At 36.7% G+C, this 14,202-nt stretch overlaps 3 protein-coding genes across 5 annotated transcripts in view; 1 reads left to right on the top strand and 2 right to left on the bottom strand.

The window, feature by feature from the left end:
• Nucleotides 1-1,847, bottom strand: part of tfap2c (transcription factor AP-2 gamma (activating enhancer binding protein 2 gamma)) — a 37,089-nt gene extending 35,242 nt beyond the window's left edge. For both annotated transcript variants that reach the window (XM_087255524.1, XM_087255525.1), the window contains exon 1: nucleotides 1,777-1,847. In XM_087255524.1, coding sequence (XP_087111650.1) covers nucleotides 1,777-1,806 — 30 coding nt within the window. In that variant the 5' untranslated portion in view covers nucleotides 1,807-1,847. The remainder of the gene's footprint in view (nucleotides 1-1,776) is intronic.
• Nucleotides 1-14,202, top strand: part of slc12a5a (solute carrier family 12 member 5a) — a 2,560,186-nt gene that overhangs the window by 405,877 nt on the left and 2,140,107 nt on the right. The window lies entirely within an intron of this gene.
• Nucleotides 4,298-14,202, bottom strand: part of rtf2 (replication termination factor 2) — a 65,187-nt gene continuing 55,282 nt past the window's right edge. The window contains 2 exon segments of one of the 2 annotated variants that reach the window (NM_199742.1): nucleotides 4,298-5,269; nucleotides 11,514-11,603. In NM_199742.1, the coding sequence (NP_956036.1) occupies nucleotides 5,070-5,269; nucleotides 11,514-11,603 (290 nt within the window). In that variant the 3' untranslated portion in view covers nucleotides 4,298-5,069. 2 annotated transcript variants of the gene reach the window in all.

The following is a 14,202-nucleotide window of genomic DNA, read 5'->3' as shown; positions in this document are numbered from 1 at the left end:
ATAAGGTTTTAAAAAAAGAACCATCCCTTTCACCAGGCTGCCTACAGGCCTGATATAGTATGATATAATAATCTTTTATAAAGTTTTATGTTAAGATTTGTAACTCGAATCTCAGATTTAAAGACGACAATCTGCTAAATATTGAAGCTCGGTTGGTCTCAACATCGCTAATTCAATTTACAACAAATTAGAATATGATTTAATATTTATGTCGTTCATTTTCCTTCGGATTATAGTGCCCTTATTCATCAGGGGTCGCCACAGCGGAATGAACCGCCCAAATATTTATTTTTTAAAATACTTTATCTACTTATGGTCACAATAGTGGGTGGCGCTCATGACTTCAGCAGCTTATTGATGTTTAATTGTTATGTTACAGACACACACACACTGTAAACCCAAAATGTTGTTTTTACTTAAACAAGCAAGCAAAGTTGACTGAACATTACTTAAAGTTTAGCATTTCGGTCACGTCACCTAAAAATATGAGCTAATTTAACTTGAAATGAAAATGCATAAACTTAAGATTTTAAGTATAGTAAGCTCAAAATCACAATTAAAAGTGTCCACTAAATGTAAATATAACTTTAAATGTAATCCTTGAAAACAAAAAAATAGGCAGTTTTTAATGTCGTCTTGATTGTAAAACTCTAATATGTGCAACCTTTTTAGCAAGGTCTCTTTTTAATCAGAAAACAAGGCGCCATGTATAATTATTCATCATAATGGGAATAAATGTCTACTTATTTTTCTTTTAAACATTTTTTTATGGTATATAACCACACACACACAGACATACGCTGAACTAAAAAAATTAAATATAATTACCAAACCGGCAAGTTAAAAAAAAACGTATACATGCAAGTTTTGGGAGAAAGTTACTCAATTAAATTGAGGCAACGAGTTTACTCAATATTTTTTTTCATTCAGCTTATTAGGGTTTTCAGTGCACAAATGTCGGGTTGTGGTAAATAAAACGTCCTTATATTTAAAGTCAAATTTAAAATACACAATTTAAATAATTGAACAGCATTTCTTTTAGAGTTCAATTCATCTATATTTTTTCTAGCGCTTTTACAATGTAGATTGTGTCAAACCAGCTTAAAATAGAACTTATCTAGCAGATTGAAACTGTGTCAGTCCAGTTTTCAGTTCAGTGTGGTTTAATTTCACTGCTGAAAGTCCAAACACTTAAGAGCAAATCCATCAATGCAGCTCCACAAGTCCCAAACCAGTGGCGACAGTACAGATGTTAAACATTATACCGCAACTTAATTTATTTTCTTACACTCCGAATAAAAGCGTGTTAAATCGATGAAGCTCTGAATGATAAACACAATCAGGCCTAATTACAACTAATGCACTGATTAAACAGAGCAAGTAGGTGTTAACTTGGCAGATTTCACACCTGAAGGTATAAAAGCTCGGCTTACTAATACGACTAATAACAGTTGTTGTTACTAACTTTAGGCAGCACTTTCTGCAATCCTTACACGAATTTAGACCATTACTGCACTGTAATATACACTGGGTTTCACACAATTCCTTCATGTCATCCAAACACGAACAGATTAATCGTTTAACAAATATAACTGGATTAAACATAACACAATTAAGTTTATCCAAAAATAAATGAAGAGTCTTTTCAACCCATTTTGAATAAGTAATTTGAACAAGCAGCCAAATTTCTGCTCAAACTATTTTAATAAGGAATGCTAACTAAACGCACATTATTTCACCATGCATAAATATTTACAAATAAAACTGCAAGCCTACCCGCCAGTCCAGCCTCTCCAGCAGCGACATCTGCTTTGCTGGCCGTTCAGTCCCGCTGTGAAGCAGCGAATGTCCGCATCACACGCGCTCCTGCCGCTCAATACACCTGGATGCGCAGGGAAGACAAAGCGCATGCGCGGACTCTCCGAACACCTGAACGGGGGCGCGCATTCCGATCGATGAGCGTGATTAATCACCGCATCGACGCGCTGTTGCACAACGCGCTTTAATTACAGACGGTAATTAAACATCAAGGCGAGATTCCCACACATTTGGACTCACTATTAGTTCAGGAGAACGATTGCACTATGATTAGAACATCATATTACCACAGACTCAGCGTGATTCAGTCTGTGTATGACTCATATTTGAGGTTATCGTAAAATACCTACAAAACATTCGCAATACATCTATTACCTCCTGTATTATGGGAACCACGTATTGTGAAATAATGAGAAAAACCATATACTCTAAAAATACAGGGTTGTTGTAGACCAAGGACAAATACAACTGTTGGATTAAAAATGTAATTTAAATTTAATTAAATCCATATTTAACCCAACGTTCAGTTAAAACAACTCATCATTGAGTGAGGACTTCATCCTATCAGCAAGACTTTTCCATAATTTTACTATATTAAAATGCAAAAAATATATAATGAGAGAGGAATTAAACCCTAGATTGGGTTTGTCCATATTTAACGCAGTGTTGGGTTAAATTAACTCAGCCATTCAGTTTTGAGTGTAGACTTCATTCTACCTGCAAGACTTTTCAATAATTGTAATATTTTAAAATGCAGAAGTATATAATCATTTAACAATGAGAGAAAACTAAACCCAACTACACTGGGTCCATATTTGACCACACATAGTTTAAACAACTCAGCATTTTATGTTTAATTAAGACTTTTCCAATAATTTTAATATATTAAAATGCAAAAAAATTAAACTTTTAATGAAATATATTAACCCTACGTTGGGTTTATTATTATTTCACCCAATGTTGGGTTATAACAACTCAGTACTTTACTTTTGAGTGTAGACTTCATTCTACCTGCAAGACTTTTCCTTAATTTTAATGTATTACAATGCAAAAGTATATAATAATTTTATAATGAGAAAATATGAACCCTATTTGTCCATATCTGACCCAATGTTGTGCTATAACAACTCTGCATTTTATTTTTGACTGTACACTTCATCCTACAAGCAAGATTTTTTCCAAAATTTTAATATATTACAGTGCAAAAACAATTAACTTTTAATGAGAAAAAAATTAAACCCCTTTGCTCATATTTTACCCGATGTTGGGTTAAAACAACTCAGCAATTTATGTTTGACTTTGCAAGACCATTGCATAATTTTAATACAATAGAAAAAAAAAACGTTTTAATGAGAAAATAATACACTTTAGGTTGGGTTTGTCCATATTAAATTTATATTTGTCTATAATTTTAATATATTAAAATGAAAAAAAAAAAAAAAAAACTTGATGAGAGAAAAATGAAAGCCTAGGTTGAGTTTGTCCATATTTGACCCAACATTGTGTTAAAGCAACTCAGCACTTAATTTTTAAATGCATACTTCATTCTACCAGCAAGACTTTTACATAATTTTAACATAATAAATTGCAAAAAAAATTATAATAATGCATAATGAGAGAAATTGTGAACCATACAGTGTCTTAGTCCATATTTGATCCAACATTGTTAAAAGAACTCAGCATTTTATTTTAATTAAGACTTTCCCATAATTTTAATTAATTAAAATGCAAAACAAAAATGTAAAAAATAAATGAGGGTAAAAAATAAACCTTGGGTTTGTCCAAATTTGACCCAACTTTGTGTTAAAACAACTCAGCATTTCATTTTTGACTGTACTTCTTTCTACCTGCATAACTTTTGCATAACTTTAATAAATTAAGAAGCAAAAAAAAAAAATCTTTTTATATGAGAGAACATTTTAGACCTATGTTGGGTTTGTCCATATTTGACCCAATGTTGTGCTAAAACAACGCATTTTATTTCCGACTGCATACTTCATTCTACCAGCAAAATGTTTCCATGATTGTAATATTTTCAAATGCAAAAACCAAATACACTGTAATGAATTAGCTTCCTTGTGCCTTTCAATCTTCCTCTAAACACCAAATTCTAACACAGTGACTAACACGAGACATGTTTAAGATCCACTGGCATTCCAGGCATGTATTTCTGAAGCTTTCTCACGCACATTTCTCTGACACACACACACACACACACACACACATACATACACAGTCACACACACAAATAAACAAAGACACATACCTGGAAACGTAGAGTTCTGGGTTTTATTTATGCACCTGTCAGAGGGGACACACGATGAACTGATGGAGAACTGCAAAAAGACAAAAAACAGAACTACAACAACACCTACAAACCTGCTTCAATGGGAAAAGCGATTATTCACAGACCTCTACTGCCACCCTGGGGTCAAAAGCAGTACTGCGCGACACTAATAAACACGCAAAAACAGTGATGTTCCCCAAAACCATGGACTTTTATTCTTGTAAATAATGCATCTTTAAAAGTACAATGCATTCCTACTGCAACTAAAGGGTTATTGCAGAGAATAAACACTTATTAATAACATCTGCAACATTTAGTTACGCTCCTGAAGGTGGAAAACCTAATATCTGGCTTTTTGTTTTGCTCCAATACAAACATATGAAACCCCCTTATGTCTAAACCTTAATTAAAAAAAAATTCTTAATCAAATGGAAATTATGTCATTATTTACTCTGCATTCACTTGTTTTCTACTGTTAAACACAAAAGAAGATATTTAGAAAAATGCTGGCACTCATTGACTTCTATAGTAATTATTTTACTATGAACTTTACATTGAAATATTAGTATGATATATTAACATTACTATAAGGTCTACAATTGTTTTACTTAATTATACTTAACCTTCCTTCATGTTCAACAGAAGAAAGAAAGCAATAAGGCTTTAAAACCACAAGGGGGAGAGTAAATGATGAGGTACTTTTCATTTTGGGTGAACTATTCATTTAATCCTTTAACATTGTTTTGATACAGCTAAATAATGACAGAGGCAGACATTTAACATTCGAGCCAAAGTGGGTGTACAAAAATAAAGCATGCGAAAAACTAAACGTATATATGACATCAGGAAATAAAAAAGCATTTTTGCTGGAGATAGGCTAAAACAATGCATTGTGATTAATGCATAATATCTGCTTCTCCACAGCCGAACCACTAGAGAGCGACGTTCACTAGGAAGTGCACACTCAGAAGTGGTAGGGTGTGTGTGTGACCCAGTTGGATGTCTGGTCTTTGGTGCGTTTGGCGGAGCTGTGAGAGGTGAAGAGAGACTTGAAGGCCTCGGATTTATCCTTCATGTCTTGGATTGATCTTTTGCTGCCAGTAAAGGGACCTGCGGTGGCCTTAAGCGTCTTCAGGCTCTCTCCGGAGGTGGATGGTCCTGGAGCTAAACATAAAAACACACAGGAGCTTGAGAATTTCACTAATTCACGACAATAATTTTTTTTTTTTTAATTAGCGCCTTTTTTTTTGTAAGTAGCATCTGAAAGCACTTTATAGACATATACAAAATATCTGATGGGATGAATGCAAAAATATAATAATAATAATTAAAAACACATTATATAATAATAATAATAATATGAATAAATATAATAATTAAATAAAACCTACCCTAATGATGGCAGATTGTACCATACAATTTAAAATCACAGACGTTTGCAGACCCATGATTAGGGCCAGACGGAATCTGAGGACATTTTTTCCTATTTCTGCTGAGAATTTTGTAAAAAACTGCAGATTTATGTGGAATTATTTTGGGAGTATCATAACTAAAACCTTTCGTTTTCTTGTCGGCTTAGTCCCTTTATTAATCCGGGGTCGTCACAGTGGAATGAACCGGAATGAATCCAGCAAATTTTTTTACACAGTGGATGCCCTTCCAGCTGCAACCCATCTCTGGGAAACATCCACACACACATTCACACACACACTTTTACAATTTGTAACTAATTGTAACAAAATTGTACAAAATTTTGGACAATTTAGCCTACCCAATTCACCTGTACCGCATGTCTTTGGACTGTGGGGGAAACCGGAGCACCTGGAGGAAACCCACGCAAAGGCAGGGAGAACATGCAAACTCCACACAGAAACGCCAACTGAGCCGAGGTTCGAACCAGCGACCTTCTTGCTGTGAGGCAACAGCACTACTTACTGCGCCACTGCTTCGCCATAAACAGAATCAATGATGGGCTAAAAATCTGCGGGAATCTGTGCGCACAGATTCTGTGTGGGCTACCCATGATTGCATAAAAGACCTTAAGTAAATTGACAACATTATGGTCATACTTAAGTTTTCATTAGTATATACACTCACCGGCCACTTTATTAGGTACACCTTACAAGTACCGGTTTGGACCCCCTTTTGCCTTCAGAACTGCCTTCATGTAATAGATTCAACAAGGTACTGGAGATATACCTCAGAGAATTTGCTCTATATTGACATGATAGCATCACGCTGTTGCTGCAGATTTGTCGGCTGCACATCCATGATGTAAATCTCCCGTTCCACCACATCCCGAAGGTGCTCTAGTGGATTGACCTCTGGTGACTGTGGAGGCCATTTAAGTACAGTGAACTCATTGTTATGTTCAAGAAACCAGTCTGAGATGATTCATGCTTTATGACATGTTGAAAGTAGCCATCATCACCACCACCAGCCTGAACCGTTGATACAAGGCAGGATGGATTCATGCTTTCATGTTGTTGAAACCAAATTCTGACCCAACAATCCAAATGTCACAGCAGAAATAGAGACTCATTAGAGCAGGCAACATTTCTCCAATCTTCTATTGTAAAACTTTGGAGAGCCTGTGTGAACTGTAGCCTCAGTTTCCTGTTCTTAGCTGAAAGGAGTGGCAGCCGGTGTGGTCTTCTGCTGCTCTACCTCAAGGTTGGACGTGTTGTGTGTTCAGAGATGCTCTTCTCTAGACCTCTGTTTTAACGAGTGGTTATTTGAGTTACTGTTGCCTCTCTATAAGCTGGGACCAGTCTGGCCATTCTCCTCTGACCTCTGGCATCAACCAAGCATTTGCACCCACAGAACTGCCGCTCACTGGATATTTTCTCTTTTTTGGACCATTCTCTGTAAACCCTAGAGATGGCCGTGCGTGAAAATTTCAGTAGATCAGCAGTTTCTGAAATTCTCAGATCAGCCGTCTGGCACCAACAACCATGCCACGTTCAAAGTCACTTAAATCCCCTCTCTTCCCCATTCTGATGCTTGGTTTGAACTGCAGCAGATCGTCTTGACCATGTCTACACGCCTAAATTCATTGAGTTGCTGCCATGTGATTGGTTGATTAGAAATTTGCGTTAACAAGCAGTTAGACAGGTGTACCTAATAAAGTGGCCGGTGAGTATATAGGCTCAATCTAATAGGCTTCATCAAAGCCGGTGCTTTTCGATCTTCAAGACAAATAGCTTCTTCTTTAGCACTGACACATTATGAGTCAGCTCACACATCGTTAAAACAATTAGGATCCTGTATTTTCACACATTCTGCCTGAAAGACTTTCATTCATTCATTTTTCTTTGGCTTAGTCTATTTCAGAGGTCGCCACAGCGGAATGAACTGTTAACTATTTCGGCATATGTTTTATGCAGCGGCTGCTCTTCTAGCTGCAACCCAGTACTGGGAAACACCCATACACACACACACTCATACATAAGTCATATTTACTTTATTCCCTGAAAGACTTTATATGCATGAATTATGAACACAATATCTTATGACTGTGCACATACAGGATGGCATCTATGAAAACCTGACAGCTTTCCCTTTTTGAGGACAAGACAATAGAGGAGTCTGATGTCCCTAAATGACATCACCACGTAATTTGCATAGTGGGGGTAAATGATTTGCAAATACACCATGTGGCTTATACAGACTTAAGTGAGGACACCACAGTTTGAGCAAATGATGACCTGTAAGATGCTTGACTAATTTTAGAGTTATAAATAACTTACACTTTCAGATTTTTATTATATGTATTTAGGGGCGGCACAGTGGTTATCACTGTCACTTCACTGCAAGAAGGTCACTGGTTCAACTCCCGGTTGTACCAGTAGGCATTTCTATGTGAAGTTTGCCTGTTCTCCCCGTGTTGGCGTGGATTTTCTCAGGGTGATCCGGTTTCTACGGTGGCCGGGAAGTGCACAACAACATTACAAGTGTGAAACACTTTTACAAAGCTCGAGACAAATTTACATTTTGAAAAACATTTTTACTTATCATAAGACACAATTACATAGGAAAAACTATTTTACCAAGGACAAAACAAATTTACATTTTAGAAATAAAAAAATAGCGAGACGCAAAACACTTTTACAAATCCCGAAACAAATTTACAATTACAGATTCCCTACGGAAAGGGCATGTACCACACACCGGAAGTGACGTTAATGTACCACACCGGGAGTGACGCGGGGGAAATTTGTTGTTGTTGGTGAGTGCGGTAAATTTGTGCTGTGGAGTACATGGTGTAAACAAGGTTTATGGTGACCGAACATGGTCAGCGGACGAGGGTTGTTTTGCCCGTTTTGTGGCAAACACATGAGCAGCTTAACGTGGTTTTGCTTTACGTGTGGTCGGTGTTTAGAGTTTATAAAGGACGCAGAGCAGATGGAAACACCCGACATACTGCATCAATGTGTTTAATATTTTAATGAGAGCCGCTCGTACGCTGTAATCGTGGACATGATGTCAAGTCTACACGGTGTAAACATCTGCTTGAGGACTCTTAACAGTAAACTGAAGGAAGCCGGTGTTACGGTTTAACTGGTGTCCGTGTTAACTGAGGCCCCTTTTCAGATGTGAACTATTCACGTTTGCAGATTCGTCACTTTTTCACGGCAACAAAACATGCCCATACCAAATAAAGATTCTTATTACTTGGTGTCAGTGTCAGTGTAAACATTATTAATTTAAATACCTGTGTAGCAGAACAGTATAAAGCAAAATGAATGCAAAGAAATTATATTAAATGATATGTCATCAACGGGATTCGAACCCAAGCCAAAAGGTTCTGCGTAAGTAACAACCGACCTATCTGACTGAGCTACTCAGGTCTACAGGTTTGGGACGGTTTTGATATCTTTATCAGTGACATGTGCTGTGCTTTGTTTGTTTTTACACACTCTCACGCTGACATTTTCTCAGAATAGCTCTAATGTTTTTATCGCAGTTGGTCAAACCATGATTTTTATAGTTGTAGACTCGTAAAAACTTGTCTACAAAGTCACACACGAGCTGGATATTATTGATATTTTCCAGTGTGTGTGTTACATTCACGTCACTTCCGGTGTGTGGTACATGCCCTTTCCGTAGGGAATCTGTAATTGTAAATTTGTTTCGGGATTTGTAAAAGTGTTTTGCATCTTGTTATTTTTTTTTCCTAAAATGTAAATTTGTTTTGTCCTTGGTAAAATAGTTTTTCCTATGTAATTGTGTCTGATGATAAGTAAAAATGTTTTTCAAAATGTAAATTTGTCTCGAGCTTTATAAAGTTGTTTCACACTTTGTAATGTTGTTTTGCACTTCCTGGCCACCGTAGGTTTCCCCCACAGTCCAAACACATGTGCTATAGGGGAATTGGATAAGATAAATTGGCCGTAGTGTATGAGTGTGTTTCCCGGTAATGGGTTGCGGCTGGAAGGGCATCCGCTGCATAGAACATATGGCAGAATAGTTGGCGGTTCATTCTGCTGTGGCAACCTCCAATGTAGAGACTAAGATGAAAGAAAGTAAATGAATTATAAGTATTTATGTACAGTCGAAGTCGGAATTATTCGCCCCCATTTGAATGTTTTGTTCTTTTTTAAAATCTAACAAATGATGTTTAACAGAGCAAGGAAATTTAGTCAAGGAAATCACAGTTATTAGCCCCCCTGTTTATTTTTTCCCTAATTTGTTTTACTGAGAGAAGATTTTTCTAACACATTTCTAAACATCATAGTTTTAATAACTCATCTCTAATAACTGATTTATTTTATCTTTGCCATGATGACAGTAAATAATATTTGACTAGATATTTTTCAAGACACTTCTATACAGCTTAAAGTGACATTTTAAAGGCTTAACTAGGTTAATTGGGTTAACTAGGCAGGTTAGGGTAATTAGGCAATTTATTGTAAAACGATGGTTTGTTCTGTAGACTATCAAAAAATATAGCTTAAAGGGGCGAATAATATTGACCTAAAAATGTTTTTAAAAAAAAAATCAAAAACTGCTTTGATTTTAGCTGAAATAAAACAAATAAGACTTTCTTGCTAATATTGGATTAATGCTGCTTATATTCATTTCTTTTCCTTTGGCTTAGTTGCTTTATTTATCAGGGGTAGCCACAGTGCAAGGAACCGACAAGCGACAACTTATCCAGCATATGTTTTACACAGCCGATGCCCTTCCAGCCGCAACCCAGTGCTGGAAAACACGAATACAATCTTACATTAACATACACTCTTAAGCAGGTCGCACACCAGAAGCGCCACTCGGCGCCGCGGCCAGCGCGTACATGACAGTTTAAAGTATCACACACCAGACGCGCACATTCGAATGATATTTAACATGAAACTAATCAGATGGCGCTCTGTGGCGCGGCTGAAAAATGAACTGCGTCCTGAGCCGTCGCCGGGCGCCGCCGACAGCCGCCGACTTGCGGCGCCGGTGTGTGTATCCTGAAAGAAACCTATGTTTAGAATTCTAAAATACAATACTCGCCACCGAGCGGCGCTTCTGGTGTGCGACCTGCTATACACTACTGCCAATTTAGTTTATCCAATTCATCTATAGCGCATGAGTTTGGACTGTGGGGGAAACCAGAGCACCCGGAGAAAACTCACACCAACACAGGGAAAACATGTGAACTCCACACAGAAATTTCAACTGACCCAGCTGGGACTCGAACCTCATGCAGTGAGGTGACAGTGCTAACCACAGAGCCACTGTATCGCCCAACTTATGAATAGTAGTGTATTTAATACTTATTTGTGTATTTTAATACATTCATTCATTTTCTTGTCGGCTTAGTCCCTTTATTAATCCGGGGTCGCCACAGCGGAATGAACCGCCAACTTATCCAGCAAGTTTTTACGCAGAGGATGCCCTTCCAGCTGCAACCCATCTCTGGGAAACCACACACACATTCACACACACACTCATACACTATGGACAATTTAGCCTACCCAATTCACCTGTACCGCATGTCTTTGGACTGTGGGGGAAACCAGCACCCGGAGGAAACCCACATGAAGGCAGGGAGAACATGCAAACTCCACACAGAAAAGCCAACTGAGCCTAGGTTCGAACCAGCGACCTTCTTGCTGTGAGGCGACAGCACTACCTACTGCGCCACTGCCTTGCCCATAATAAACATACTGCTAATTATTTAAATACAATGTGTGAATCGGCAAACACTGATTACTTTTTCACAGGACCAGACTGCTTCAATTATAAAAGACTTCCATATACTTAATCCAACAATGATGTTGCAATGCATCAAATTTACACAAGCTAATTTGGTCAATGATAAAGAATTAATATAGTACATATAATTAATATAATATGTGAATATAAGCATATTTACAGTTTAAGGACAGTGTTTTTGTACCATAGCATGCTGGGATACCTGAATCACTGCTGCTTCCACTGCTGCCCTCTCCATTTTCTGATGCGGATTTCGATTCTGAGGGGTTTTGCGGAGATTTACAGCTTTCTGCTATTAAAAGAGTAAAAGAAAAGCATTAGTTTTACAGTGCATTGGTAACACTTTACAATAAGGTTAATTAGTTAATGCGTTTACTAACATGAACTAATCATGAACAACACATGTACAGCATTTATTAATCATAATTGAACATTTATTAATGCATTATTAACATCCAAGTCCATGCTTGTTAACATTAGTTAATGCACCATGAGTTAACATGAACTAACAATGAATGAACTACTGTATTTTCATTAACTAATGTTAACTGACATGAACAAATACAGTAGTAAATGTATTGTTCATTGTTTGTTCATGTTAGTAAATGCATAAATTAACATTAACTAATGAACCTTATTGTAAAGTGTGACCAGTGCATTAAATTAACAAGTAGCTTCATCATTACTGGAAAATGATGTAGCGTAAATTAATCTAAAACTATTCAACACAGCAATTTGTTAGTCTATTTATCTGCAGCACATATTACATGTTTAAATGCATAAAACACCTATAAATGAGTTTATGTGAACATAGTAATCTAACCTTATGACGCTGTTGAAAAGAAATTAAACAGCATGGGCAGCGTTAAACCATCATGAACTCTAAAAATACAACATACGATGTTTATCTTCACCATGGAAATAAGTATTATCTTATCTTGGAATAAAAATGTACAATGTTTATTTTGCTAGCTCACATTGTTAAACTTGAGGTCAATATTTAATCCCTGTAAATCAGTCCATTGAAAATAAACCTGTTTGTTCTGGTAATCAATAAAAGTCTGAGTATCAGCTGCCACTTTTGGTGTGGCGGTCTTTCTGTTGATGTCAACCTGAGGGCTTCCATAGCAACTGTATAGCTGTGTCTCATTTCAGAGGCTGCATCCTCTGAAGGATGCAGACTACAAAGGTGAGTCCTTCCAAGTCCACACAAGCCGATTTGAGGATTTTGAAATGAGACAATCTAGCCTAAAGAGGATTGATCTCATCACCTAGAACCAAGCAACCATAACAGTTGCTGCTAATAAGCGGTAATAAAATTTGTAATTTTTTTTTTGAGTGATTTTAAAACTTATTTAAAAGCAATCTGAGGGCAAAGCAAGGTTTACAGAAGCAGGAAATATAATTCCTTAGATCCACACATGTACCCATAAAAAATAAAATGACTATAAATTCCCTTTTTAGTAAGACATATCTTACTCTTTTTGTTTTTGTAATGCGTTTATCCTGATTGAAAACCTGCCTAAGAGTGCTCCTGACTAGGGCTGCTCAATTATTTCGGTCATAATTGTAATCACTATTATTCAAAACGATTATCAGTTGAAGTCAAATTATTAGCGCTCCTGAGAATTTAGTTTTTTTAAATAACTATTTCCCAAATTATGTTAAACAGAGCAAGCAATTTTAACAGTATATCCTCTAATATTTTTTTTCTTCTAGAGAAAGTCTTATTTGTTTTATTTTAGCTAGAATAAAAGCAGGTTTAAATATTTTGAAACCCATTTTAAGGTCAATATTATTAGCCCCCTCAAGCAATATATATTTTTTTATTGACTGCAGAAGAATTTACTGTTATACAATGACTTGCCTAATTACTCTAATTAAGCCTTTGAATTGCACTTTAATCTGAATGCTTGTATTTTGAAAAACATCTAGCAAAATGTTATGTACTGTCATCATAGCAAAGATAAAACAAATCAGAAATTAGACATGATATATCAAAACTATTATGTTCAGAAATAAGTAAAAAAAATAACTTCTTTCCATTAAACAGAAATTGGAGGAAAAGGGTTGCTAATATTCAGGAGGGCTAATAATTCTGACTACAACTGTATATATACAGTTATTTTCCACCCTGCAAAGGAAAGAGAAATAAATACAATAGAATAAAAATATGAAAAACTGTGATTTAAGCATCTTCACCCTAAGAAAAACACTTTAGCTACAAAAATCCTTCAGTCAAGAAAGAGCAGCGAGGAATTTTCTCATCGTTTGATTAATGTTAATACAGGCGACAGCATTTCGCACTGTCACTTTAATGGTTTCTCTTTCACGTGTCTTTTCATTCTCAACTCGTTTGTTTATTATGCAAATGAGGGTTAATATGAATAAATCACTAATCACCGCGTTTTGACACCTATTTGATCATTAAAGCGCTCACGTTAAGATTACTTTAGATGTCTGCGCTCCTCTGCTCGTCTCAGTGTGCGAATGAGACCGAATGTTGACCGCGTGCTTATGTGTGTGCGCGTGTTGCACACACACATAAGTGCGCGGTCTTTCGCGCTTTTGGTATATGATGCAATAATCGTTTATCTCGATTAATGGTTTTTCATAATCGTTAGAAGCAATAATCAAAATCGAATTCGGATTTTCGATTAATTGCACAGCCCTACTCCTGACCTCAGACTGGGGCGATGGCTCATCTTCCAGCAGGACAACGAGCCAAAGAACGTCGCCAAAATATCAATAGAGTGGCTTCACAACAACTAGGTGAATGTCCTTGAGTGGCCCAGCCAGAGCCCAGACCTAAATCCTATTGAACAGATCTGGAGAAATCTTAAAAATGGCTGTACACCGTCGCTTTCCATCCAACCTGATAGAGCTTGAAA

The sequence above is a fragment of the Danio rerio genome, chromosome 6 (assembly GCF_052040795.2).
Source record: "Danio rerio strain M-AB ecotype USA chromosome 6, GRCz13ab, whole genome shotgun sequence".
Classification (NCBI taxonomy): Eukaryota; Metazoa; Chordata; class Actinopteri; order Cypriniformes; family Danionidae; genus Danio; species Danio rerio.
The sequence above is the reverse complement of the archived record's forward strand: the minus strand, read 5'-3'. Positions and strand labels throughout refer to the sequence as shown.